Genomic DNA, 26627 nt, shown 5'->3' with positions numbered 1-26627 from the left:
ATTGGAAATTAAGCAGCATTCTTCTAAGTAACTCATGGGCAAGAAGAGACATCACAAGAGGAATTAAAAAATATTTTAAACTAAATGATAGCACACAACATAAAATAATTTGCGGAATGCAGTTAAAGCAATATATGGAGGGAAATTTATAGCTTAAAATGCATGTGTTGTAGAAAAGAGGAAAGTATAAAGTCAATGATCAAAGTTTCCACCTTACAAAACTAGAGAAAGAAGAACAAATAAAACTCATGCAAGTTGAAGAAAGAAAATAATTAAGATGCAATAAGAAATCAGTGAAGCAGAAATCAAACAGTATAAAAAAATCAGTAAAGTCAAAATATGGTCTTTGAAAACTTAATTCAATTGATAACAACTAAATAGACTGATCAAGAAGAACCAAAACAGGAAACACAAATTATAACCTCATAAATGGAAGCAAAGACATCATTACAAGTAGTACACATATTCAACAGATACTGAGAGACCAGTATGACGACGTTATGTCAATAAATTTGATATCTTAGATGAAATGGATAAATTTCTTGGAAAGTTATCCTGTCAAAACTGATATAAATTATATAGAAAATCAAAATACCCTTCATCAAAGAAATAAATTGAATTCATGATCTAAAGTCATCCCACAAAAACAATTCCAGGCCCCTGTAGTTTTACTGGTGAGTTACAACAGACATTTAAAGAAAAATACCAATTCCCCACAAACTTTTGCAGAAAACATACATGTAGCAATACAACCTAACTTATATGATGAGCAGCATAATTTTGGATTAGAGAAGGTGAGTGGAAGTTATAGATCAATATCCCTCCTAAATATACATAAAATATCTTCAAGAAAGTATGAGTAAATAAAGATCAGTAATATCTTAATAGGATAATACTCCATGACAAAGTATTGGTTCACCATTCAAAACCCATCTATGGAGGTCAATGATTAATAGATTTAAGGAGGAAAGTCATTTGCACTCAATAAATGTAGAAATAGTGTGACAAAGTTCAATACAAGTTCCTGATAAAGCTCAGCAAGTTAAAAATAGAAGGGAACTTCTTCAATCTGATAAAAGACATGGAAAGCCTGCAGCTAAAATTATACTTGCTGGTGACAAGTTGTATATTATTGGAACAAAGGAAGGATGTCTGTCATCTATAGTTCTATTCAACATTTTGCTGGCAGTTCTTGCCAGTGTAACAAAGCAAGAGGAAAGAACAAAAAGTAAAAAGCACACAGATAGGAAAAAAGAAGTAAAATTGCCTTTATTCCAAGTGACAGGGCCTTTTTATAGAGACATTAAGGAATCTTAAAAACCTACTAGAACTAATAGGCAAAGTGATCAAGACTGTAATCTATGAGGTCACTATATAAATACACTGGAAAAAATTGAAATGTCGTATCTAGTGCTGCAAAATAAAACATTTAGGAGTTAATTTCTACTAGAATCTATAGAACATTCCAGGAATAATTTAAAGAGGACCTAAATAAGTGAATCAAATGTTCTTGGATTGTAAAACTCAATTGTGATAAGATGACAATTCTCCACAAATTTATCTTCAGATTTGCTGCAATTGCAACAAAACTGCAGGAAGCTATTTTGTATGAATTAACAATCTAAATTTTAAAATTTTCATGGAAAAGACAAAGGACCAAGAAAAAACAAACTAATTTTAAAAAGAACTAAGTTGAAAGAGTCTCACTACTTGATTTCAAAATTAATATAAAGCTACAGAAAGATACCAAGATGGCCATACAGAGGTGCCCACAAGTTGCTTCCTCCTCTACAGTGGAAAATAAAAACAACAAATAAAAACCTGTATCTCAAGGTGGGTGGCCGAGGGAGAGTTCTGGAACTCAGCGTGGAAGACACGGAAACTGTGGACTGTGTGGAGACTGGGTGGCAATAGAGAGAGAGAGGAGCAAAGCACACTGGCACCCAAGACCCCAGCCCCATGGCTGGAGGAATCCTCACTACGGTAAAGGTAAATGAGAGCGCCTCATTAGAGCCCCTCCCCAGAGACACCAGACGCCAGCTCTTAGCTACAGGAGGGTGCACCGTTGTCAGAGGCTTGGAGCTCCGCAAGAGAGCTGCATGATAGCAGTCAAAGGGGGAGAATGCATGGGCCAGGCCCACAGCGCCCAGGCTGCCTCAGTGCAGCATCACCACCTTGAGAAAGCAGCCAATCTCGGAGTACACACCGCCCTAGGAAACGGAAGGCCCTGCTATACCCGTCCACGGGGTCCCACAGGCATCCCACTACAACAGCAAGAAGGGCTGTAGCCTCACAGGCTCAGCCACACCCAGCAGCCCTATGGTGACCCCAGGACCATGGCCTAAGCAATGGCCTGCACTTCAGGGGGTCAGCAGGGGGACTCCTCCCAGACCCCTCGAAGCTGGGGTACTCACCGCTTTGACTTGGGGGTCCCTCCTTCTTCCTCTGCGGTAAGAAGTCTTTTACCACAAGCCATCTTCAAAAGCAATAGACACAGCCGACCCGCCGGATGTGCAGTGTGGGTGCACAGGAAGTATGAGAAGGCAAGCTAACGCGACACCCCCAAAGGAGCACGGTCACTAGAGTGGCAGAGCCTAACAAAGAGGACATCAACAAAATGGCTGAGAACGAATTCCAAAGAATGACTCCCAGGAAACTCAGTGAGATTCAGGAGAATACAGACAGTTCAACTGAACGAGAAAAACAATCGTGTATATGATGATAAGCTCAGCAAAAAGATATTTTGAAAAAAATAAACAGAAATCTTGGAAAGGAGGAACTAACTTAATAAATCAAATAAAAAATTCGGTTGAAAGTGTCACAACAACTAGACCAAGCAGGAGAAAGAATACCTGAACTTGAAGACTAGACTTCTGAAACACCCCAGACCAAAAAAAAAAAAAAAAAAAAAAAGAATCAAGACTACCTCTGAGACCTCTGGACACCGTTAAAGGAACACACGTTCAGGTTTTTGGGATCTCAAAAGGCAAAGAAAAGGGGAAAGGCATAGAAAACCAATTCAGTGAATTAATCACTGAAAAACTTCCTAGGCTTGGGGAAGAGATGAACATTCAGGCACAGGAAGTCACAGGAATCCAAACAGACATGACTATAGGGAGATTCTCTGCGGGGGGCAGCCTGGTGCAGCGGGTAAAACCTCTACCTGCACCGCCAGCATCCACGTGGGTGCCAGGCCAGCTTCCTGCTGATGGCCTGGGAAAAGCAGCAGAGGAGGACCCAAGTGCTTGGGCCCCTGCACCCATGTAGGAGACCCACATGAAGCTCCTGGCTCCTGGCTTTGACCTGGCCCAGCGCTGGCCATTACAGCCATCTGGGGAATGAACTTGTGGATGGAAGATCTCTTTCTCTCTGTAACTCTGACTTTCAAAGAAAGAAAGAAAGAAAGAAAGAAAGAAAGAAAGAAAGAAAGAAAGAAAGAAAGAATTTTTTAAGAAAGAGTTTCACTGCATTTATTATAGTCAAACTGTCAAAAGTACAAGACAGAGAGAGAATCCTAAAAAAATAAGACACAAGCACCAAGTCACATTTCAGGGAATGCCCCCCTGAGACTCACAGCAGGTTTCTTAGCAGAAACCTTATAGGCCAAGAGGGAATAGAACATTATATTTCAAGTGCTGGTAGAAAAAACTGCCAGGAAAAAACGCTATATTCATCCAGCCAAGATATCCTTCACAAAATGAAGGAGAAATAAGGACTTCGCAAGACAAGCAAAAACTGAAGGAATTCAACACCACCAGCCCAGCCTTGCAAAAGATGCTTAAAGGCATCCATCATCCAGAAGCAAGGGAAAGATAACCACTGTCATGAAAACATGGGAAAGCATAAAATTCACTAGAAGAGCAGGATCACAAAAGAGATATAGAAAAGAATCAGATTTATCCATACAGCAAACCACCAAATCACGAAGATGAACAACAGAAAGGGAGAAAAGTTCAAAGCAAGTAGAAGAAATATAGCAGAAGAATGAGAGTAAGTCTTTTTTTTTTTAATTTATTTTATTTATTTGACAAACAGAGTTACAGGGTAGGAGAAGGAGAGAGAGAATTTTCCATCCACTGGTTCACTCCCCAGATAGCTGCCAAAGCAGGAACCTAGAACTCCATCTGAGTCTCCCATGTGGATGGCAGGAGCCCAAATACTTGGGTCATCTTCCAATGCCCTCCCAGGCACATTAGTAGGCAGCTGGATCAGAAGTAGAGCAGCTGGAGATCAAACAGGAGTTCATATGGGATGCTGGCATTGCAGGCACTGGTTTAACCCATTGTGCCACAACTAAGGTCCAGGAGTAAGTCTTGATTTATCAATAATATTCTTGAATGCAGATAGACTAAATTCTCCATTTAAAAAATACAGACTGGCTGAATGGATAAAAACCTAAAAAGACAAATGATAACTGCCAAGGAGAAGCTCACTGCACCAGTAAAGATGCATTCAGACTGAAAGTGAAAAGACAGCAAAAGATAGTCCATGCAAATTGGGGGTGAAAGGAACAGGAGTAAGTATACTTGCATCAGACGAAGTAGACTTTAAAACAAAAACTATGAAAAGAGAAAAAGAAAGTCACTATATAATGATCAAAGGATCAATTCAGTGAGAAGATATAACTATTGTAAATATATATGCACCTCATGCTGGAGCACCCAATTTTATAAAACAAACATCATTAGAACTAAGTAGACAGACTCCAGTGTAGTGATAGGAACTCGACATCCCACTTTCACCAGTGACTCATCCCAGAAGAGAAGCCCATGAAGAAACATAAGAATTAAACTATAGAGTTTAACTCCACCATAGACCAATGGACCTAACAAGAAACCTGCAGAACATTCAGCAGGGCCCACAGAACACGCATTCTTTTTATGAACACATACAAAATTCTTCAGAATAGATCATATGTGAAGCCACAGAGCAGCTCTTGACAAGTTCAAGAAAGTCAAAATGATATTTTCTGACCACAAGGAATTAAACCAGAAGTCAGGGACTGGCATTGTGGTACAACAGGTTTAAGCTGCTGCTTGTGACACTGGCGTCTCATTTTGGAGCACCAGTTCAAGTCCCCACTGCTCTGCTTCCAATCAGGCTCCCTGCTAATGAGCTGGGAAGGCAGTAGAGGATGTCCTTACCACCCAGGTGGGTGACTCAAATGGAGCTCCCGGCTCCTGGCTTCAGCCTGGCCCAGCCCTGGCTGTTGTGGCCATCTGGGGAGTGAACCAGTGGATAGAAGATCTCTTTATCTCTGTCTCTTCTTATCTTTCTGTCACTCTGCCTTTTAAATAAGTAAATGACTCCTTTTTAAAAAGTTAGAAACCAACAATTGAAGAAGCTCTAGAAAACAGAACAACATGTTTTTGAATGAATAATGGGTCATTGAAAAAATAAAATAGAAATTTAAAAATTTCTTGAAACAAATGAATATGGAAACACAGCACAGCACACCAAAATTTATGGGATAAGTCAAAAGCAGTACTGAGGGAAATTTATAGAAATAAGTGCTTACAATAAAAATAAGAAATATTCCAAATAAGCAATCCATCTCAAGAACCCAGAAAAGAAGGAACAAAATCAAAATTAATAGAAGGAAACAAAGATCAGAAAGAAATGAAATATAGACTAAAAACCACAAAAGATCAATGAAACAAAGAGCTTATTTTCCGAAAATATAAAGAAAATCGAGAAATTTTCAACTAAACTAACAGAAAAAACAAAGAAGACTCAAATACACAAAACCATAGACCAGAAAGAGAGGCATTACCCCTGATAGCACAGAAATACAAAGGATCATTGCAGAATATTATGAACGACTATATGTCAATGAAATGAAAAACCTAGAAGAAAGGTAGAAATTGCTGGACATCTATAACCTATCAAAATTAAATCATGAACACATAGAAAACCTGGACAGACCAAAACTGAGTAGTGACGTTGAATCAATAGTAGACAGGACAGGCATTTGAGCTGGTGGTTAAGACACCATTTGGATGCCTACATTCCATCTCCGAGTGTCTGGGTTTGAGTCTGGATCTGCTCCTGATTCCAGCTTCCTGCTATTGTGCGCCCTGGGAGGCAGCAGGTGATGGCTCAAATAGTTGGATCCCGGCCACCTGTGTGGGAGACCCAGCGTGAGTTCCCAGTTCCTGGCTTCTGCCAGGCCTAACTCTGGTTGTTGTGTGCATTTGAGGAATGGACCTGTGGACGGGAGCTCTGTCTCTGTCTGTCTGTCTTTCTTTCTTCTCAAATAAAAAACAGTAAGAAAAACTCATTTTACCAAGAAAATCTCAGGACCAGATGGCTCTATTGTCAGAGTCTATCAGACCTTTAAAGAAGTAACACCAGTTCTTCCTAGACTATTCCAAAAAACTAAAAGGGAAGGAATTCTTCTAAATTCATTCTTTGATCCAACACTATGCTAATATCAAAATCAAGCAAGGACAAAACAAAATAGAAAATTGTAGATAAATCTTCCTGATGAACATAGATGCCAAAAAATTTCAACAAAATACTAGCAAATGGAACCCAATAGTACATCAGAACCATCATTCGCCATGATTGATACCCAAGGAAGGCAAGGGAGTTTCAATATTTGCAAATGAAGAAATGTGGGACTTGGGGCCGGTGCTGTGGCGCAGCAGGTAAAGCTGCCACCTGCAGTGTCAGCATCCCATATGGGTGCCAGTGGGAGACCTGGCTGCTCCACTTCCAATCCAGCTCTCTGTTAATGTGCCTGGGAAAGCAGCTGATGATGGCCCAAGTCCTTGGGCCTTTGCACCCCTATGGGAGACCCAGAAGAAGCTCCTGGCTCCTGGCTTCAGTCTGGCCCAATACTAGCCATTGCAGCCATTTGGGTAGTAAACCAGTAGATGGAAGATTCTCTCCCTCTCTCTTTCTACCTCTGCCACTTCCTCTCTGTATCTCTGCCTTTCAAATAAATAAATGATCTTAAAAAAAAGAAAATGAAAAGAAAAAAGTGTAGCACTGGTGTTGTGGAGCAGTGGGTCAAGCTGACCCTTGTGACACTAGTGGCCCAGGCAGCCAGTGTCTCAGTGTCAATTCAGGTCAGGCTGCTCTGCTACTGGCCCAGCTCTCTGCTGGTACAATTTGAGGGGTTGGAAGCAGAGGATGGCCCAGGTGCTTACGCTCCTGCTGCCCATGTGGGAGGCCTGGCTAGAATACCAGGCTCTGCAGCCATTTGGGAGAGTAAACCAATGGATGGAGAATCAATTCTTTCTCTCTCTCTCTCCCTCTCCCTCTCTCTTTCTCTCTTTATTTCTGCTATTCTGCCTTTCAAATAAATGGGTGCATAAATCTAAAAAAATCAATAAATGCAATATATCAATAGAACAAAGAACAAAAATCATATGATCATCTCAATAGATGCAGAAAAAGCACTTAATAAAATTCAACATCCCTTACAATAAAAACCCTGAAAAAATTAGGGAACATACCTTTGCATAACAAAAGCTAAGGCTATATATGACAAGCCTATAGCCAATATCATACTGAAAACAGAAAAGTTGACAGCATTTTCTTCTAAGATCTGGAAACAGACAAGGGTGTTTACTCTTACCACTCTTATTTAACATAGTACTGGAAGTTTTAGCGAGAGCAATCAGGCAAGAGAAAGAGATGAAAGGCAGAAAAATAGGAATGGAGGAATTATTACACTTGCAGATGGTATGATTCTATATATAGAAAAATATAGATTTCCCAAAAGACTATTAGAACTGATAAATTCAGAAAAGTTTCATGATACAAAATCAATATACAAAAATCTGTATCATTTTATACACCAATAATGAACTTCCTGAGAAAGAAATCACAAAATAAATCCCTTTAATGATATCACCAAAATTAAAAATTAAAGGTAAATCTAGAAATAATATAACCAAAGAAGCATAAGATCTCTGCAATGAAAAATAAAATGCTGGTGAAAGAAACTGAAGAAGGCACACACACACAAAAGGAAAGGCTTCCCATATTCATGGATTAGAACAATTAATATTGTTAAAATGTCCATATTACCCAAAGTAGTTTACAGATTCAGTGGAATCCCCATTAAAATATGGATGAAAGTCTTCACAGAACAAGAAAAAACAACCTTAAAATTCATATGGAAACATAAAAGACTCCAAGCAGCCAAAGCACTCTTTAATAAAAATAAAGAAAGCTGGAAGAGTCACAATACCTGATCTGGCGAAATGTCACAGAGCTGTAACCTAAACAGCAAGATGCTGGCATTAAAAACAGATGCCTTTTGGGGCTGGCACAGTAATGTAGTGGGTAAAGCCACCGCCTGCAGTGCCAGCATCCCATATGGGCGTCAGTTCAAGTCCCGGCTGCTCCACTGCCCATCCAGCTCTCTGCTATAGCCTGGGAAAGCAGTAGAAGATGGTCCAAGTCCTTGGGCCCCTGCTCCAGTGTGGGAGATCCAGAAGAAACTCCTGGCTCCTGGTGTTGGATTGGCACAGCTTCAGCCATTGCGGCCATCTGGGGAGTGAACCAGTGGATGGAAGACCTCTCTCTTTCTCTGCTTCTCCTTCTGTGTAACTCTGACTTTAGAGTAAATAAATAAATTCTTAAAAAACGAACAAACAAACAGATGCATACACCAGAAATAAACCCACATCTACAGCCAATGAATTCTCCACAAAGGCATTTGAAGCATACACTGGAGAAAAGCCAGCCTTTTCAATACGTGCTGTTGGGAGAATAGTGTATTCCTATGCAGAAGATTGAAGCTTGACTCCCCCCACCTCACATACTATTAGACTAAATGATCAAAGACCTAAATGCAAGACCTGAAATTATGAAACGAGAAGAAAACACAAGGGAAACACTTTGAGGCATCAGTATAAGCAATGGTTTTTGGATAAGATTCCAAAGCACATGCAAAAATACACAAATGAGATGATAGCAAACCGAAAAGCTTCTGCATAGCAAAGCAAACAATCAACGGAGTGAAGACACAGCAGACAGAATGGGAGTAAACACCGACAAGCTGCATCCGAGAGAGGGCTGATGCCTGGAACATAGAAGAACTAAAAGCTCAAAAATAAAAAATGCAACTTTAAATGGGCAAACGATACATTTCTCAAAAGAGGAGCTACAAATGACTGACAAACATATGAAAAAATGCTCAGTCTCATTCATCATAAGGGAAATGCAAATCAAAACCACAATGAGATGTCATCTCTCCCTAGACGGAATGACTATTACAAAAAAGAAAAGAAAAGAAAAAAAAAGAACGCTGGTGAGGATTAGAGAAAAGGGAACAATTTCACACTGTTGGTGGCAATGTAAATTAGCATAGCTATTATGGAGAACAGAGTGGAAGCTCCCTAAAAAGACTAAAAATAGATCCACCATATGATGTAGCTATCCAGCTTCTCATTAACTCGTATATCCAAAGTAAATGAAATCAACATATCAAAGAGATACCTTCATTCCCATCTTCTTGTAGCACTTGTCATAACAGCCGGTATTATGGGATCAACCTGTATGTCTATGGTGAAAGGATACAGCAAATGGGAGTATATACACAATGTAATATTATTCAGCCATAAAGAAGAACAAAAATCCTGTCACTTGCAGCAAAATGGGTGGAACTGAAGGAAAATTATTTTAAATAAACCAGACACAGCTAAACAAATATCACATGTTGTTTTTCATAAGTGGAAGCTAAAAAGATTGATCTGTATGTAGAAGAGTGATTACTGGAGCCTGGGTATGGGGGGGGGGTGCAGGCAGCAGGAGGAGAGAGGGAGGTTGGGTAATGGGTACCAAAACACAGTTAGGGAAAAGGAACACATTCTAGTGTTCCACAGCACAGTAGGATGACCATCGTTCATACCAGCTACCTCGAATTTTGTGAAGAACTAGAAGAGAGGAACTGGCAGCCCCCAAACAGGAAGAAATGATAAAGCGATCAGGCAGCTGTCGGTTAGCAGGTCAGACGCTGCTTGGGATTCCTGCACAGCATGTTGGGTGCCTGGGTTCAAGTCCTGGCTCCACTCCTGATTCTGGCTTCTTGCTGATGTGTACCTTGAAGGCAGCAGGTGATGGCTCAAGTAGTTAGATCCCTGACCCCCATATGGGAGACCCAGATTGAGTTCATGGCTTCTAGCTTTGGCTTGGCCCAGATCTAGATGTTGGGGCATTTGAGTAGGGAACCAGCAGACAGACTTCCCTCTCTCCCACCCTCTGTCTCTCTGCCTCCAAAAATAAATAAATATTTAAAGAAAGAAGAAATGGTAACAGAATGGAAATGTTAATCACCCAAATTTGATCAGTATGTGCTGTATATACATGTGTTGAAATATTACACTGCATACCATAAAAATGTGCATGGTAATAAAAATAAGAACACAGTAATCAAGTTAGTGTTGAACTGTTATAAATAGAACTGATCAGTGAGGCCACACAGGATTTTTGAGTCAGATGGTAAATTGATTCAATGAGAGGACTGATAGTCTGTTCAGCAAATGGTGCTTGAACCACTCATTTTGTGAACAAAATAAGCTACACTCTAAACTTCCTCCACATACAGTAATTAATTTGACATGAATCATAGACCTGACATTAGATGCCACCACTCTGAAACTTTTGGAAGAAAACGCAGGAAAATATCTTTGGGACTTTGGGGTAAACAAAGATTCGACATGGCACAGAAAGCAGTGGTTGTAAAAGAGTAAAACTGAAAAATTCCTCTTTGTCAAAATTAACATTTTAATAAATGTTTATTAAAATATTATTACTAAATAAGTATTTATTTAAACATTATTATATAATATTTATTTATTTATTTGAAAGTCAGAGTTACACAGAGAGAGGAGAGGCAGAGAGAGAGAGAGAGAGAGAGAGAGGGAGAGGTCTTCTGTCTGATGGTTCACTCCCCAGTTGGCTGCAACGGCCAGAGCTGTGCCAATCTGAAACCAGGAGCTTCTTCCAGGTCTCCCACATGGGTGCAGGGGCCCAAGGACTTTCGGCCATTCTCCACTGCTTTCCCAGGCCACAGCAGAGAGCTGGATCAGAAGTGGAGCAGATGGCCGGCGCCGTGGCTCACTAGGCTAATCCTCCGCCTTGCAGTGCCGGCACACCGGGTTCTAGTCCCAGTCGGGGTGCCGGATTCTGTCCCGGTTGCCCCTCTTCCAGGCCAGCTCTCTGCTGTGGCCAGGGAGTGCAGTGGAGGATGGCCCAGGTGCTTGGGCCCTGCACCCCATGGGAGACCAGGATAAGTACCTGGCTCCTGCCATCGGATCAGCGCGGTGCGCCCGCTGCAGCACGCCGGCCACGGCGGCCATTGGAGGGTGAACCAATGGCAAAGGAAGACCTTTCTCTCTGTCTTTCTCTCACTGTCCACTCTGCCTGTCAAAAAAATTAAAAAAAAAAAAGAAAGAAAAAAAAAAAGAAGTGGAGCAGCTAGTTCCTGAACCCGCGCCCATATGGGATGCTGGCACTTCAGGCCAGGGCATTAACTGACTGTGCCACAGTGCCGGCCCCACAGCTGGGTTTTTTAAAAGATTTATTTTGAAAGTCAGAATTACAGAGAGGGAGAGAGACGAGAGATCTTCCATTGGCTGATTCACTCACCACATGGCCACAATGGCCAGGGCTGAGCCAGGCCACAACCAGGAGCCAGGAGCCAGGAGCTTCTTCTGAGTCTCCTATGTGGGTGGCAGGTGCCCAAAGACAGCAGTGGAGGATGGCCCAAGTGCTTGGGCCCTGCACCCCATGGGAAACCAGGAGAAGCACCTGGCTCCTGGCTTCAGATCAGTGCGGTACGCCGGCCGCAGGGGCCATTGGGGGGTGAACCAATGGAAAAAGGAAGACCTTTCTCTCTGTCTCTCTCTCTCTCTCACTGTCCACTCTGTCTGTCAAAAAAAAAAAAAAAAAAAAAAAAGGCCGTGTCTCAAATCGGGGTGCTGGGGTCAGTTACCCAGTCCAGTTTCTAATGCAGATCCTGGGAGGCTGTTGGGTCCTTGGTACCCACATGGGAGACCTGGATTGAATTTTGGTCTCTGCCTCAGCTGGTCCCAGCTTCAGCTATTGAGGGCATTTCTCTCTCTCTCTCTCTCTCTCTCTCTCTCTCTGGACAGGACACACGTGGCCATGCTGTCCTGTTCTCAAATAAATGTTTAAAAATTAGACACAAATATACTGTGTTGAACCAAAGTAGCCAGGCACATATGCACACATGTCATGGAATTCAATTTATGTGAAGTTCTAGGAGAGGAGAGGGAAGCTTCTTTGATAGGGATTGGATGAGTGGTTGTCTGGGGTGGGGGTGCGGATTGACAGCAAAGGGGCATGCAGGGCTTTCTGGGGTGAAGGAGATGATGTGTGCCTTGGTTACAGTGTAGTTACACCGGTCCACACCCGCACACTGAGCCACGGCCCTTGAAATCAGTGCTCTGCACTGCATGCAAATCATACTTCCATAAAGCTAATATTTTAAAATGTCACCTCTGTATGGTTGGTGATGAGTTAGTTAAAAGTGTTTGCCAATAAAGCAGGGGTTAGCCTGGCAGTTAAAATAGCCATGTGTCATATCAGAGTGCCTGAGTTTGATTTGTGGCTCTGGCTCCTGGTGCCAGCTTCATGCTAATACAGACCTTGGGAGGCAGTGGGGGATGGGTCAAGTGGTTGGCCACTCATGGCGGAGACCTGGATGCAGTTCTTGGATACCAGCTTTGGCCCTTCCCAACCCCCAGCCATGGTGGACATTTGGGAGTGAGCCAGCAGATGGCACATCTTTATCTATCTCCCTCTCTCTCTCTCAAATAAATAAAATAATTTAAAACTGGTTGCTGATATCTCGAATGGCCCAAGGTCCCTGTGCCAGCATCATGCATGTAGTCTTGTTCTCCTTGGCTGGAGATGATTTGCACAGGTAATCTAGTTCCTCTCTCGTAACAGAATTCTTAATTATGGACCAAGGAGCATTTTTTCTGTTCTTGTAAACAAACAAACATTCACATGGAAGGACTTCAAAAATCTGTTCATCAATGACTCTCTTCTCTGTAGCAGGCTTTGCTTGGAGTCTAACTTAAATGTCTCATGCTGTGTTTCACTGATTTTTTTTTTCTTTTGCTCTGGTAAACTGGAGCTTGCTGTGGTCTGGGCATGAGTTTCTCTGCTGCTGAGACAAAAGCTGGCAGAGTTAGGAGAGACGCGGGTGGTGCCGTCCCCGCTGCCCCGCCATGCTCCTCTGCGGCTCTGCCTATGCCGTCATTGAGACCCATTGAGACCACCTCGGCTGGGGTGGGCAGGCTCCTGTGACCCCGGCGACCTCCCAGGGGCCTCGCATGCATTGACCCTGCCTTTGCTTTCTTCCCCCTTCCCCCCAGGAAATGCTAAAGGACGAGGTGCGGACTCTCACTTACCGTAACTCCATGTACCACAACAAGCATGTGTTCAAGGACAAGGTGGTGCTGGACGTGGGCAGTGGTACCGGCATCCTGTCCATGTTCGCTGCCAAAGCCGGGGCCAAGAAGGTGTTCGGGGTGAGCACCGCCCTCCCTCCTCTCCCTGCGCCGTCCCGTTCCGGAGCTTCTGCGGAGCCCATCCCTTGCCCTCTCGCAGACCCCGCTCCTGTTTTGGGGGAGCCACCCTTTCAGGGGGCAGCCGGGAAGATCAGGTGTGACCCTCCGGGGGCAGGGCAGGCCCCCGTCACCAAGGCTGTGTCTCTGGCTCCTTGCCCTGGCCGCTGCTGATGCTGGTGGACGAAATGTGCCTTTTCTCAGGCCCCGCTGGTGTCGTCGTCAGCTCTTGGTGCTGAGTCTCTCTGTGAGCTGGAGGAGTGGCACGGTGCGGTTACGTGCACAGGGGCTCTGGTTTGAATCTCTCCTCTTTCACGCACTGCATGGAGAAGTCACCTCTCTGCACCCCAAGTCCCCATGTGTAAGATGGGCACCGTGAGAGTTTCTCGCCCAGAGGCCGAGGGGAGGGTCATGGATGAGTTTCTCACAGTGGAAGCACTTAGGACAGCGCCCAGCCTGTGGCACAGGTGCATGCCTTTATGTCAGGGTTGGGGTGGGGCCCCGGGAGGCAGCAGAGACCCCTCCTCCTTTCTCTGAAGGACAAGTGAGTCAGTTTACCCACGATTTGGGCCAAAAGGTGGAGAAGCCACCAGGGCGTGGATGTCGATCTGCCACTTTGGCTGCCACCGCTCTGCAGGCCAGAGGTGAAGCTGAGCTCCCTGGAAACCTCGCTCTGCCCCGCCTCAGCCCCTCGCAGCCGCATGGCCTGGCCGCAGAGTGGCTGGGCGTGTCCCAGGCTGGAAGGACACTATATGGGAAAGAAGGGCCCGGGGGGCTGCTGGCTGGCATTGGGAAAGAGGAGAGGGCCTCCAGCTGGGTCCTGCTGGCAGTCAGACAACACCCGGACTCCCAGAGGGCCCGCGGGAGGGGGCTGTGGGGCGACCAGAGTGGCATTCGGGGCTCCTCCTTCTCGGGTCATCCCGTAGCCTACCCGGGCCCTCCTGCCCCCTGCAGGAACAGCCTGTGGGGGTGGGGTGGGGGACACACATGGCCATGCTGTCCTGTTCTGCAGAACCTGGGTGGTTCTCAAGGTGTCCTAGGTGTGTGATGGCCACGGCCAGTGAAACCAGCCCCTGGACCTCCCAGGCTCCTTTGCAAGTCCTCCCAAAGGACGGCTTCACTCAGCAAGGTCACAGGGCACCACAGTTGCACCTGGGTCCATGGGGTGACCCCCCACTGGCCTTCTCTGTGGGGGTTGAGGCCCCGTGGTGGTGGGGCTCAGGGCCGAGCAGGGAAAGGCAGTGCCACTGGTCCCTGGCTCCTGAGTGGTTGGGGGCTGCAGCCACGGAGCTGTCAGGAGGCACCACGGGCATCCAGCTGTGGGCACTTGGCACCAGCGGTCTGCCTCCTGCCCCTTCCTCTTAACAGCTCAGCTCTAAGCAGTGCTGCCACATTGGCCTCTCCTGATGGCCCATTTCACAGGTCCTCCTGTTCCATGCACCCCGAGCCCCGACCTCCCTTGCTCTTCTGCAAGGAAGGGGGAGGCTGGGGGAGAGGCAGGGAGACAGACAGGAGGACAGAGAGAGACAGGGAGAGGAGGGGCAGCCAGCCAGAGATGGGAGAGAGGCCGGAGGGGAGAAAGGGGAGAGATGGAGGGGGCGGCGGGGAGGCAGAGAGGGAGACCCCGTCAGAGATAGAGGGTGACGACATCTCCAACGCGATGGGCAAAACGAGACGGAATGCTGGAAAGATGCAGAGGACAGTTAGAAAACGGAGAAGAAAACAAAGCCAAAGTAGCAGACAGAAGGGGGAAGTGAGGAGATGAGAGAGAGAGAGAAAGAGAGAGAGAGAAGAGGGCAGGAAAGGAAAAGAGAAGGGAGGAGGAAGAGGGAGGGCAGCTGTGACGGCGACAGGTGCGCCACCTCATCTCACCCTCGCCACACGCACAGGCTTGGCGACACGGTGGCAGAGCCACATGCGGTCAGGCTGCCACGCTGAAGGCACTCGTGTCTTGCAGACCTGCTGATGTGGCAGGAGAGGAGAGATGCACAGTCCTTCAGACAGGGGCCCAGGTAGGGGTGGTCCCTTGTGGGGCTGGAGCTCTTGCCGGGGCTGCCCCCCAGCTGCTGCTTTAACAACAGTGACCCGTTTCTGACCCCATGGGTGCTTGCACCTATTCTCAAGGCGCTGATGGAGGCAGTTGGCAACCACTACTTCCCCAGGGGGTGGTCCCCAGGGGTGGTCTGAGCTGGGACTCTCAGACTGCAGTGAGTGGGGCCCCACAGCCTTAGCACAGGCCAGCCCGTGTTGGAGAGGCGAGGCTGGCTCTAGGCAGCTTCCCCTCCGTTTCCAGCACTGCTGGCCTCCTCAGCAACACAACCCAGGCCTCCGCCCCCATGGGCTTCTGCTCTCAGCTGATGGGCAACCAACCCCTCAGATGCCTGGGTTCTTTGGGAGACTTGAGGAGCCTGGAGAGACTCGCAGGTGAAAAGGAATGATTCTTCTACAGGTGGAGCCCGCAGGAGGGGTGCGCGAGTGCCTTGTGGGGAGGGGAGGGCTTAGGACTGTTTGGTGCGGTGTGCGGGTGAAGGCGAGGGTGGAGTGAGGATGACGTTCAGGGAGGCTCATGGGTCCTCAGCTGTGTCCTCCCTCTCACACCCTCGCTGGCCTGCCAGGAGGCCGAGGCCTACCAGCTGTCCTGAGTCTCCAGCTCTGGTTCTCCATCTCTTGGCAAAGGCAGTCCCGTCGAGTGCATGGCAGGCGGCCTGGAGTTGGGAGGGCCGGGTGTCCATTTTTGTGCATGACCACGGGCAAGTCCCAGCCCGTCCCTGGGGCCTCTGCTTCTCCATCCACTCAGCTGTGCCCGACGTGCCGTGAGCCTTGTGTTGACAGCTTGCTCCTTTTTTCTGTGCCCTTCTAGATCGAATGTTCCAGTATTTCCGACTACTCAGAGAAGATTATTAAGGCCAACCACTTGGACAACAGTAAGATGCTCCTCTCGTGCTCTCCCTGGGTGGAAGGCGCCAGGGGCTTGTGCTTTCCCATTTAGGGGGCACCAGACAACCCCCAGCGGGAAGAGTCAGAGACTTGGGCTTGGGGAGGTGGAACACCTGGCTGAGATCCCCCTTTGCAGGCTGTGGCACTGGGCTGCACTTGTCCTGCCCCAGCTGGGGTGACCTGGGGTGACACCTTCGTTGCCCTTGCTTGTCTCTAGCTGGGGGTGACCTGTTAAGTTCTGCACAAGCATGGCTGTCCCTCCCTCCACCTCCACGACCCTCCCCATGAACCCCAGCTCCCCTTCTGCCATCACCAGCTCAGGGAGGTCCTGGAAGACCCCAGGATTTGGTCCCCCACTGTCCACAGGCCCTGCTACTGAAGGGGCTCCCTGGGCAATTCGGCTGCAGCCTGGTTAAACGAGAGGTGCGTCTCTTTTCCTATGAACTGCGAGCGACATTCCCCAGTCCTTTCTCTCTGGGGCCACCCTTTTTTAAAAAAAAATTATTTATTTATTTAATTTACTTGAAAGGCATAGAGGAGGGGGGAGAGGGGAAACGAGAGAGAGAGAGAGAGAGAGAGCCCAGCCGCTGGTTCACTCTCCAAATGCCTGCCATAACCAGGGCTGGGCTAGGCCAAAGCCAGGAACCCAGAACTCCATCCAAGTCTCCCATGTGAGTGGCAGGGGCCCAACTCCTTGAACCATCACCTGCTGTGTTCCAAGGTATACATTAGCAGGAGACTAGATTAAAGAGTAGAGCCAAGACTTGAACCCAGGTACTCTGTTACAGGATACACATGTCCCAACCAGAATCTTTACACAGATGTGCTAAATGTGCGGTCTGTCTTGGATACACTCAGACCCTCAGGGGCCCCTGATTGGAAGGCCCCCCGTGTAGCTTTCCTCCAGCTGCAGGTCCAGGCTCTGTGCTCACTTGGTGCTGGACAGGGGAGCATTGGCACTCTGGGCACCATGCCAGTGGAGTCAGGGCGAGGCGTGAGCGGCAGGTGATGCAAAGTCACGACACGGGGCCGTGTGTCGAAGCAGGGCTGACAGAGGCAGCAGGATGGAAGCCGCCTGAGGCGGTGGGCCTGGGGAGGGTTAATGCCGGAAGAAAGAGCTCCCAGGCAGAGCGCCGAGGCTGGAAGGGACGGGACTTGGAGGGATTTTTTAAAAATTAATTAATTCATTGATTTGAGACATACAGAGGAGGAGAACTCCCGTCTGCTGGTTCACCCCCCAAATGCCTGCAACAGGGCTGAGGCTGGGAATCAGGAACTCAACGCCTGTCTCCCACATGCAAGGCAGGGACGCAGTTTCTTGGAGTGTCAGCCACGGCCTCCCACGTTGCACATTAGGAGGCTGGAGCTAGATATCAAACCCAGGCACCTCTGGGGGGCTGGGGGAGGGGTCACCAGGCAGGATGCCTGCCCCTTTTGAGCAAGGAAGGAGCTTTCTCCATGGAGAACAGGGAAAAGGCAGGAAAACTGTAACCAGATCCAAGTTAAGAAGCTATTTCAGTGTTCTGGTGAGAGCTGCCGCAGCAGGGACAAGGGTGGTGGCAGTGCAAGTGGACAAATGTGACCACCCTGCCCCCCCCCTCCGGCCCCGGGCTTGGAAATAGAGGCAAGAGGACCTGCTGATGGATTGGACGTGGCGGTGAGAAAAGAGAGGAACGCGGCTAACTGCTTTTGGCTTGAGCAACTAGGTGATGGTGCTTGCCTGGAGGCAGAGGACTCATGGGGATGTCAGGAGCGAGAAAAATCAAGAGCTCTCTTCTGCCCACAGGGCACCCAGGCAGACCTGTGGCGTCAGACTTGATCTGTGCATCCAGAGTTTCAGGTAGAGGCAGAGCAGGAGGCCTGCAGAGTCACCATCGTATAGACAGGGGCTGCGGAGCGTGGGAGGGGGCGTGTGGCCTACTGGTTAAGCTACCAGGTTAAGATGCCTGCATTCTACATGGCACTGCCTACGTTTTTTTTTTTTTTTAAATTTATTTTTTATTATTTGAAAGACAGTTAGAGAGAGAGAGAGAGAGAGAGAGAGGTTTTCCATTTGCTGGTTCACTCCCCAGTGGTCAAAATGGCCAGAGCTGGGCTGATCCAAAGCTAGGAGCCTGGAGCTTCCTCCAGGTCTCCCATGTGGGTGCAGGGGCCCAAGGACTTGGGCCATCTTCCACTGCTTTCCCAGGCCACAGCAGAGAGCTGGATCAGAAGAGGAGCAGCTGGGGCTCGAACTGGTACCCACATGGGATACTAGCACTGCAGGCCAGAGCTTTAACCCACTGTGCCACAGCGCTGTCCCCTCTGCCTGGGTTTGAGTCCCAGCTCTGCTCCCGATTGGTTCCAGCTTCCTGCTAATGTCCACCCTGAGAGGCAGCAGGTCGTGGCTCAAAGAGTTGAGTCCCCACCCTCACAGGGGAGACTCACATTGAGTTCCCGGCTTCCAGATTTGCCCTGGCCTAGCCCCGGCCACTGTGGGCATTTGGGGAGTGAACCAGTGGATGGAAAGTGTGTTTCTGTCTTCTGCCTCTCAAGTCAATGAAAGAAAAACATCGTGGGGATGCTATTTAAAGCCACAGGATGAGGCTGCTTTGGGGGATAATGTGCAGCTAGAGGAAAGACATGGGACAAAGAGAGGGCTCTGGGCCATTTCAGCATTTGGAGGTCAGGCAAAGGAGAGGGTGAGAAGACATGTTTGCTGTAGCTGAGGAATGGGGAAGAGAGAGCGCTGCCATTGGCCAAGGGCGGGAGGACGAGGTCAGCCGCTGGGAGTGCTGAGATGGAGTGGGAGAAGAGCAGAGGACAGGCCATTGCATTCGGCCCCGCGGAGGTCAGGGGTGCTCTCAGGAGTGGTCTCAATGTTGGGGTAGAGGGGGAAGTCCAGGGAGAGTCGGTGAAGGAGAGACTGTGCAGTGGGGACCACAGGTGACTCCTGGGGTCAACGCACGGAAGAGTTTTCTGTGTTGTTCTGGTGAGGAGAGGAAGTATGAAAGCGTGGGGGTGTGAGCCAGTGCCCCGGGAGAAGGACAGAGATCCACTGTCCACCCAGGGCAGCCAACAAAGACACGGTGAGGTTCAGAGTGGGAGGGCTCCCAAGCACAGGCAGACGGCGGCCTGTACCTTGGAGGAGGGAGACCCCAATGGCAGTGATGGAGGGAGAGTGGGAGCTCAGGCAGGTGGAGGTGGGCCCGTGGTGGGCAGCCTCAGGTTTGCAGCTTCCATTTGCACAGTGAAGAGTGAGACAGTCATTGGCCAAGAAGGGGGAGGGGAACGGAGATGCTGGGGCAGGGGTGGGGGAGGGTGTGGGTGGAGGGAAGGGGGAGGGCATGCTGGGGTGATGAGGATGGCAGGGGAGTGTCCAAGGCTCTTAGCGATGTGGAGACAAGGGCAGGCAGGGAGTCCAGTGGCTTGGATGGATGCCAGTGGAGTGGAAAGGCTGCCTGGCATGAGGCTTTGCTGGGAGGGTGGAGCCACAATCCATGGAAACCGTGGGCCATGCCGTCTATGCTGGATAAGGAGGGAGGTGGGACAGGCGGGGGGCGCTGGGCAGGCAGCAGGTGTGCAGGGGCTGTGAGCAGGGCTGAGGTCCTGAGGCCTGAGAAGGGAACTGCTGCTCGGATCCCCCGACCTCTGGCTGGGCGCCCGGCCCCCTTTGGCTCCGTCAAGGGAACCAGATGTCTTCTGTGTACTCAGAAGAGTGCCTGACCTTGGCAGAGGAGACAGAGGCGACCTCTCAACGTGCCTGCTAAAGATGGAAAAGGCAAACCAGTTGGCTGTTTCTCTGCAAGGGTGAGACAGCCTGGCATTGCCAGCTTGTATCTGACCTCCTTCCCTCCTGCCCTCAAATAGGGCAACTGGTTTCTCCCATTTAACAGAGGTAAAAACTGAGGCTAGGGGAGGCACCTGGCTCACCTCTGGCCTGGGCTCTTGTTCCTGCGTACTTTTCCAAAGTGTGTTTGTGTTGATGTGGAAGTACCATGAGTGCCGCTGGAACTGGAGGAAAAGCCTCTTAGGAGGGTTGGGCGGACACAAATAGAAACACAAACAGTGTCCTATCAGGGCCGCGAGTCCCAGTGTGGAGCCCAAAGGAGGTTCCAGAGAACAATGAGACCACCGCTGCAGGACTTCACTTGCCCAGTGGCTCCTGGCTCTTAGGCTGTGCCCAGCGCCCCCATCCCCATCTCTTTCTTTGTGTCTCTCTCCTTTAAGATCTATTTATTTGTTTATTGATTGTTTGAACAATTGATTGAAAGGCAGAGTGGCAGGGAGGGAGGGAAGCAGAGAGAGAGGATCCATCGTCCATCTGCTGGTTCACTCCTCAAAAGGCCACAAGAGCTGGGGCTGGGCTAGGCAGAAGCCAGGCGCCAGGAGCTTCTTCCGGGTCTCCCTTGTGGGTGCAGGGGCCTGAGCACTTGGCCCTTGCTCCGCTGCTTTCCCAGGCGCATTAGGAGGGAGCTGGATCGCGCTGAGGTGGGGCATCACAGGCAGCATCTCAACCCACCAGTGCACAACGTGTCTCTCCTGTTGCTGGCTGTCCGGAAATGAGTGTTTACGGCTCAGGAATCCCGGTTTCCCGTGCTCTCTCCTCCTCCAGCTTAACCCCCGCCTGCCGCTGTGCCTGGCAGAGTGGGACAGGCCCCTAGGGGCAGGAGGCTGACACCAGCAGGGGACTCCCCATCCTCCTTGGGAGGAGGAGGTCTGTTTGGCCCTGAGAACCCACAAAGCCCCCTCCTGTCCCCACCCCCCTAGCCCCCCACTTCCTGTCCAGGCCTTGGGGGGCCCCCTCTCCTTCCCTGTTTCACACTCTTGTTTTTTCTGTCTTCTCTCTTCCCCTTCCCTTCGGTTTCCTTTTTCTCTTTAATCCTTGAAACACTTGAAGAAGAGGTGCAAACACCCCAGGTTCTGGCCCCTGAGCCTTCTGAGGGTGAGTCGCTGGTGTGAGGCCCCATCACCCCGGGGGTATCTGTGCCCGTTGCCAACAAGCAGCCGCAGTGCAACCGTCAACATCAGAAGGTTGACACGGACCTGTTTCCGCTCTCTAACGCTCAGGTCCTCGTCACGTTTTGCCAACTGTCACGCAGCACGGTTTATGGCAAAAGGACTCCGTCCAGACCCCCACCTCACATTTAGTCATAGCAACTCCCCCCCCCCAAGCTGGGTCCACCGGAGGGCCTGCTCCACTCATGGCCTCATCGCTGTGGAGACTGCAGGCCTGCGTTCTGTAGGATGCCCCTCTGTCAGGGGTTGCGCGTTGCTTGAGTTTAGGTTATGAACCGTGGGCAGGAGCATCATGGTCACACTGCTGTCTCTCATGCTGTGAAGTTTTGATTCACACTCTTAGCACTGGGTGAAGTTGGGGTGTGCCCAGCAAGGTCGCTGTTTTCCCCTTTGTAACTGGAAGAGGCACTTTGAGACCATGTACATGTTCCAGTCTTCAGCAAGTGTCCCTGTCTGCAACCTGGCCATCCGTCGTTCACCCATCCATCTACCCACTCATCGATTCAACTCTATATCTCTAGCTATCAATCATGTAGTATCTGTCTATCTATCTGTCAGTCTGTCTGTCTGTCTGTCTATCTATCATCTATCTATCAATCATCTATCTCTTTTCCTTTTTGTGAGGTTTCTTACTTCCTGGCCCAAGATATTCCTGGTTCATCTTGGGCTTTCTAGGACTGCTGGAATCAGTCATTGCCTGCTGACTCCATGTCAACAACATTTGGAAACTAAGATCTCGGGCTAGGGTGCCCATGCTTCCAGATGGTTCCACCAGAGACAGTGAGGAGACATGTCTGTGTGTGTGTGTGTGCACGTACACATCTATATGACATTTATCAGTAATGTAGGCACTCACATGCCACCTCCACTTCTGACCCAGTAACGCAGGGTTTACTCCAGTTTTCTGCCTTTGTATCTCCTTTCTCTGACATTGAAAAACCCAACTCCCATTATTACTTTATTATTTACTTATTGGCTCAATGCCCCCTGTAGAATCAATTTCCGATCATCACCATCCCCAGCCCTGGGCAGAAGCTTCTGCCACCCCATGCTGGGTAGCCTCCCCCACGGGCACTGTGCCCCTGCGACTCTCCTGCCCCATCCCAGGACACCTCTTGCTCAGGCTGTGATGGGCGGGGCTGGCTGACGGTCCAGTGTAGGTTTCACAGACTGCGCTGACTCACTGGGGCAGCCAGCCCCCTTCCCAGGGCGGCAGGCGTATCTAGCTTGCTCCTCCCCTGAGTGAGATGGCATCGTCCCGCGCTCTGGATTCTGATGGTTCACACTCGATTCTGTGCTAAGGCAAAGTCCTGGTGGTGCCAAACCTTTGCCCCCAGGAGAATAACCAACCCCATACCTGTGGTGTTCCTCATTCTCGCTCACACTGCACGGAGGAGGTCAAGACTGTGGGCCCAGGGCCTTCATAAAGCAAAGCTGTGTTTATTTGTATCTCCTTGGGTGGGGGTGAGGAGTCACAATAGGTGGGTGGAGCTGGTGAGGCCTCGGGGCCATGCACTGTAGCAGCTCACTCAGCCTTGGCAGGTGCACTCGAAAGAGGACAGCTTGACTGTGCAATGCTTCCATGGAAATGCCTTTGAAATGCTGCAACAGCCAATTGTGTGGGTCTCAGGAGTGTAGGTGTGGAGACATAAATAACAACACGGGGCACAAAATACCTGCTACTCGGAATCAGTCATTCTCTCTCCCCACCTCCGCCCGGCTCCTCGGGCTGTCTTTATTCACATGGGCGTGCAACACCTGCAGGAAGCCACCTGCGGCAGACGTGCAACCTTCACGTGGCTCCTTCCATACATGCGGCCCCCACACATGCTTCAGTCACTCAGCTTTGAAAAACATTTTTTTTATTTGTTTGAAAGGCAGAGTGACAGTGAGAAGTAGAGATGCACAGAGGGAGACAGAGATCTTCCATCCCCTGGTTCACTCCCCAAACGGCCACTGTATCTGGGGCTGGGCCAGGTCAAAGCCAGGAGTCAGGAACTTCATCTGGGTCCCCCACGTGGGCAGCAGGGGCTCAAGGAGTCGGACCATCCTCTTCTGCTTTCCCAGGTGTGTTAGCAAAAAGTTGGATCGGAAGTGGGGTAGCTGCGACTCGAACTGGCGCTCCAATATGGCACGCTTAACCTGCTGCGCCACCCTTGGGGCCCTGGTGACTCTTCTCTGACTCAAATACTGACACCTCTCACTTCCTCGCCTTCTGACGTGGAAACTGGTGGGCTGCTGAGACGCCTGAAAAGGCAGAGTCACTTGTGAAAGTTGGTATAGGAGCCCCAAGATTGGTAGGCTTTTTGTAATTCTAGAAACAAGAAATTGTAACTCACTTCTCAGAAAGTGAGAGCAAAGCAGTGTATCCCTCCTTTGTCTTCTTCTACCCATGCATGTGGTGTAGCATGAATGTCATGGATGGAAGAGACGCTGGCGTAGCATGAGATGGACAATGCAGTGACAGTGCACAGAGGGCCTTCCCTGCGGGAGGACCCACCTTTCGGAGCCTCTACTTGTTCCCTTTTAGAGGAGCCCCGTCAGCACGTAGCTGGCAGGGTCAGTGGGGCATAGGAGATCATCTAGGTCAAGTGCCTGCTCCACGGCTCCACACAAGCGAGGGTACTTCAAAAAGCCAGTGGAGGGGCTGGCAGTGTGGGGCAGCAGGTTGAGCTGCCACCTGCGGCACAGGCATCCCCTACCTGAGTGCCTGTGTGAGTCCTAGCTGCTCTGCTTCCAATCCAGCTCTCTGCTAATGTACCTATGAAGGCAGCAGATAATGGCTCAAGTGCTTGGGCCCCTGCCATTCAAGTGGGAGACCTGGAAGAAGCTCCTGGCTCCTGGCTTCAGCCTGGCCCAGCCCTGGCCATTGCAGCCATCTGCGGAGTGAACCAGCAGAAGGAAGATGTCTCTTTCTCTCTCTCTCCCTCTTTCTTTCTCTTACTGCCTTCTAAATAAATGAAATAAATCTTTCAAAAGTTAGCGGAAAATGAAATTAAAAAATAAGTTTATTTTGGTATAAAAAACTTTTGAAAACTAGTTATAGTTTTTTACATGGAATTTTCCATAAACTTTTGAAAGATCTTTTATGGGCATGGATTTCAAAATACTTTGCACCAAGATATAGTTATATTTTAATTCCAAGTTCCGTAGAATTTTTAAATGTTTTCTTTCATTGATTTATTTGAGAGAAACACACACACACACACACACACACAGATCTTATCTGCTGGTTCACTCCCCCAGGTGCCTGCAGCATCTAGGGCTGGGCCAAACCAAAGCTGTGAGCTCAGATCTCAATTTAAACCTCCCATGTTTGTGGCACAGCCCCGGTCACCTGCGGCCTCCCAGGGTGTGCATTAGTAGGAAGCTGGAATCAGAAATTGAGCCCAGGCACTGTGGTGAAGGGTACAGGTGTCCCAGGTGGTGCCTGCCCTTCCGTGAACTTTGAAGGTATCCTTGTAGTAGGTGTTAATGAGGGTCACTTACAGTCCCTGAGGGTTGATGCTCACCTTGCTAATTCTTAGCTGCAGAGCCCAGGTCTAATATAGCTGATGCGTGATTCTGTGCTCCTCTAGCTGTCCTCTGTGATGTGCGGTCCCCCGATCCTGGGATGATTCTCCCGATGGGGACCTCACCACCGCGGCTCTGGGGCTGTTAGAAAGTGCTTCCGACTGCAGAGTCAGGTTCCACCTCCCTGCGCTTCCCCCCAGGGTTCTGTTTCTCCCCTCTGGGACTCGCACACTGCCAGGCTACGCATCTGTGCTTCCTTCTTCTTTGCTCGGGACACTTCGGTTGGAGCCACCTTCCTCTCTGGCCGTGTGCAGTATCTCTCTCCCCATCAAGGTCATGCTAAGAAATACACACAATCAGCCGGCGCCAGGGCTCACTAGGCTAATCTTCCACCTTGCGGCGCCAGCACACCGGGTTCTAGTCCCGGTCGGGGCGCCGGATTCTGTCCCAGTTGCCCCTCTTCCAGGCCAGCCCTCTGCTGTGGCCAGGGAGTGCAGTGGAGGATGGCCCAAGTGCTTGGGCCCTGCACCCCGTGGGAGACCAGGATAAGTACCTGGCTCCTGCCGTCGGATCAGTGCGCCATTGGAGGGTGAACCAAAGGCAAAAGGAAGACCTTTCTCTCTGTCTCTCTCTCTCACTGTCCACTCTGCCTGTGGAAAAAAAAAAAAAAAAAGGAAATACACAGTCAGTTAGAGAGGCCCAGACACTGAGCTTCTAGCATGCAGCTCTAGTTTGCACGAGCAGTTGTGGAAATCCCTGGAAGCCAGCTACTCCCAGTCGTCGGCCCACAGGCTCCTGCCGCACTGTTTCCTGATCTTCACCAGGTGTTTTGAATTCAAACTGGGTGTCCCGTTTGTTATTCTTATGAGGCTTCCTGTCGTAAGATTTGGTCCTGTATTACAAACCACTGGGCCTCCCCACACCATCACTGACTTGGGGTCCTCATCCTGCCTTTGTGCGCTCTGTGCATTTGATGGGGGCCCTGCGGTGAGCGTGGGAGCTCCTGTAGGCAGCTCCACGGCCAGCTCTGAGTCAGCTCCTTGCAGTGAGCGCAGTCCTGTAGCCAGCTGTAGATCCACACAGTAATTTGTCATCTCCACCAGGACGTCGTGGACATGAGGGCTTGTCAGAGACCTCGCTGGAGATCCTGTGTGGTGCACTGCAAGTGGGGCTCACAGGCAGACCTCTTGGTCCATGCTCTGCCAGTTGTAGCATAACGGACTCTCCCTGCCTCAGTTTCCTCATCTGTGAAATGGGAATAAACAGCTCATGCCTCCTAGGGTCATTGTGGGGATTACACAGTTACTCTCTGTGAAACTGTGGTTTTTCTGGAATAGGCTCCTGAGAGGATCCTGGGAGCTGATTGTTACACTTTCAGTAACTGCTAAGCAATTGCCCACTCTTCTGTGAACTTTGAAAGCATCCGTGTAGTAGGTGTTAACAAGCTTCAGTTCTAGCCATTGAGGGTTGATGTTCTCCATTAAAGGAGGCGGTGGCTTTGGTGGCTTGAAATGGGCTTGAAATTGGTGGAAATATTTACACCACAGGAATCAGCAAATGCAACAGATCAAGCTTCTGATTCCCCGAAGAGCCAGTCAGTGAGCACACGACGGCACACAGCAC

The 26627-nt window shown here is 49.2% G+C and overlaps 1 protein-coding gene across 2 annotated transcripts in view; it reads left to right on the top strand.

Annotated features, from left to right (window-relative positions):
• The window catches only part of PRMT8 (protein arginine methyltransferase 8), a 105269-nt gene that overhangs the window by 44786 nt on the left and 33856 nt on the right, over positions 1-26627 (top strand). For both annotated transcript variants that reach the window (XM_002712816.6, XM_089303800.1), the window contains exons 3-4: positions 13365-13520; positions 16417-16480. In XM_002712816.6, the coding sequence (XP_002712862.1) occupies positions 13365-13520; positions 16417-16480 (220 nt within the window). The remainder of the gene's footprint in view (positions 1-13364; positions 13521-16416; positions 16481-26627) is intronic.

Source organism: Oryctolagus cuniculus, chromosome 9 (genome assembly GCF_051225735.1).
Source record: "Oryctolagus cuniculus isolate XC-2025 breed Fujian yellow rabbit chromosome 9, ASM5122573v1, whole genome shotgun sequence".
Classification (NCBI taxonomy): domain Eukaryota; kingdom Metazoa; phylum Chordata; class Mammalia; order Lagomorpha; family Leporidae; genus Oryctolagus; species Oryctolagus cuniculus.
Note: the sequence above shows the minus strand (reverse complement) of the source record. Positions and strands in the feature narration are given on the sequence as shown.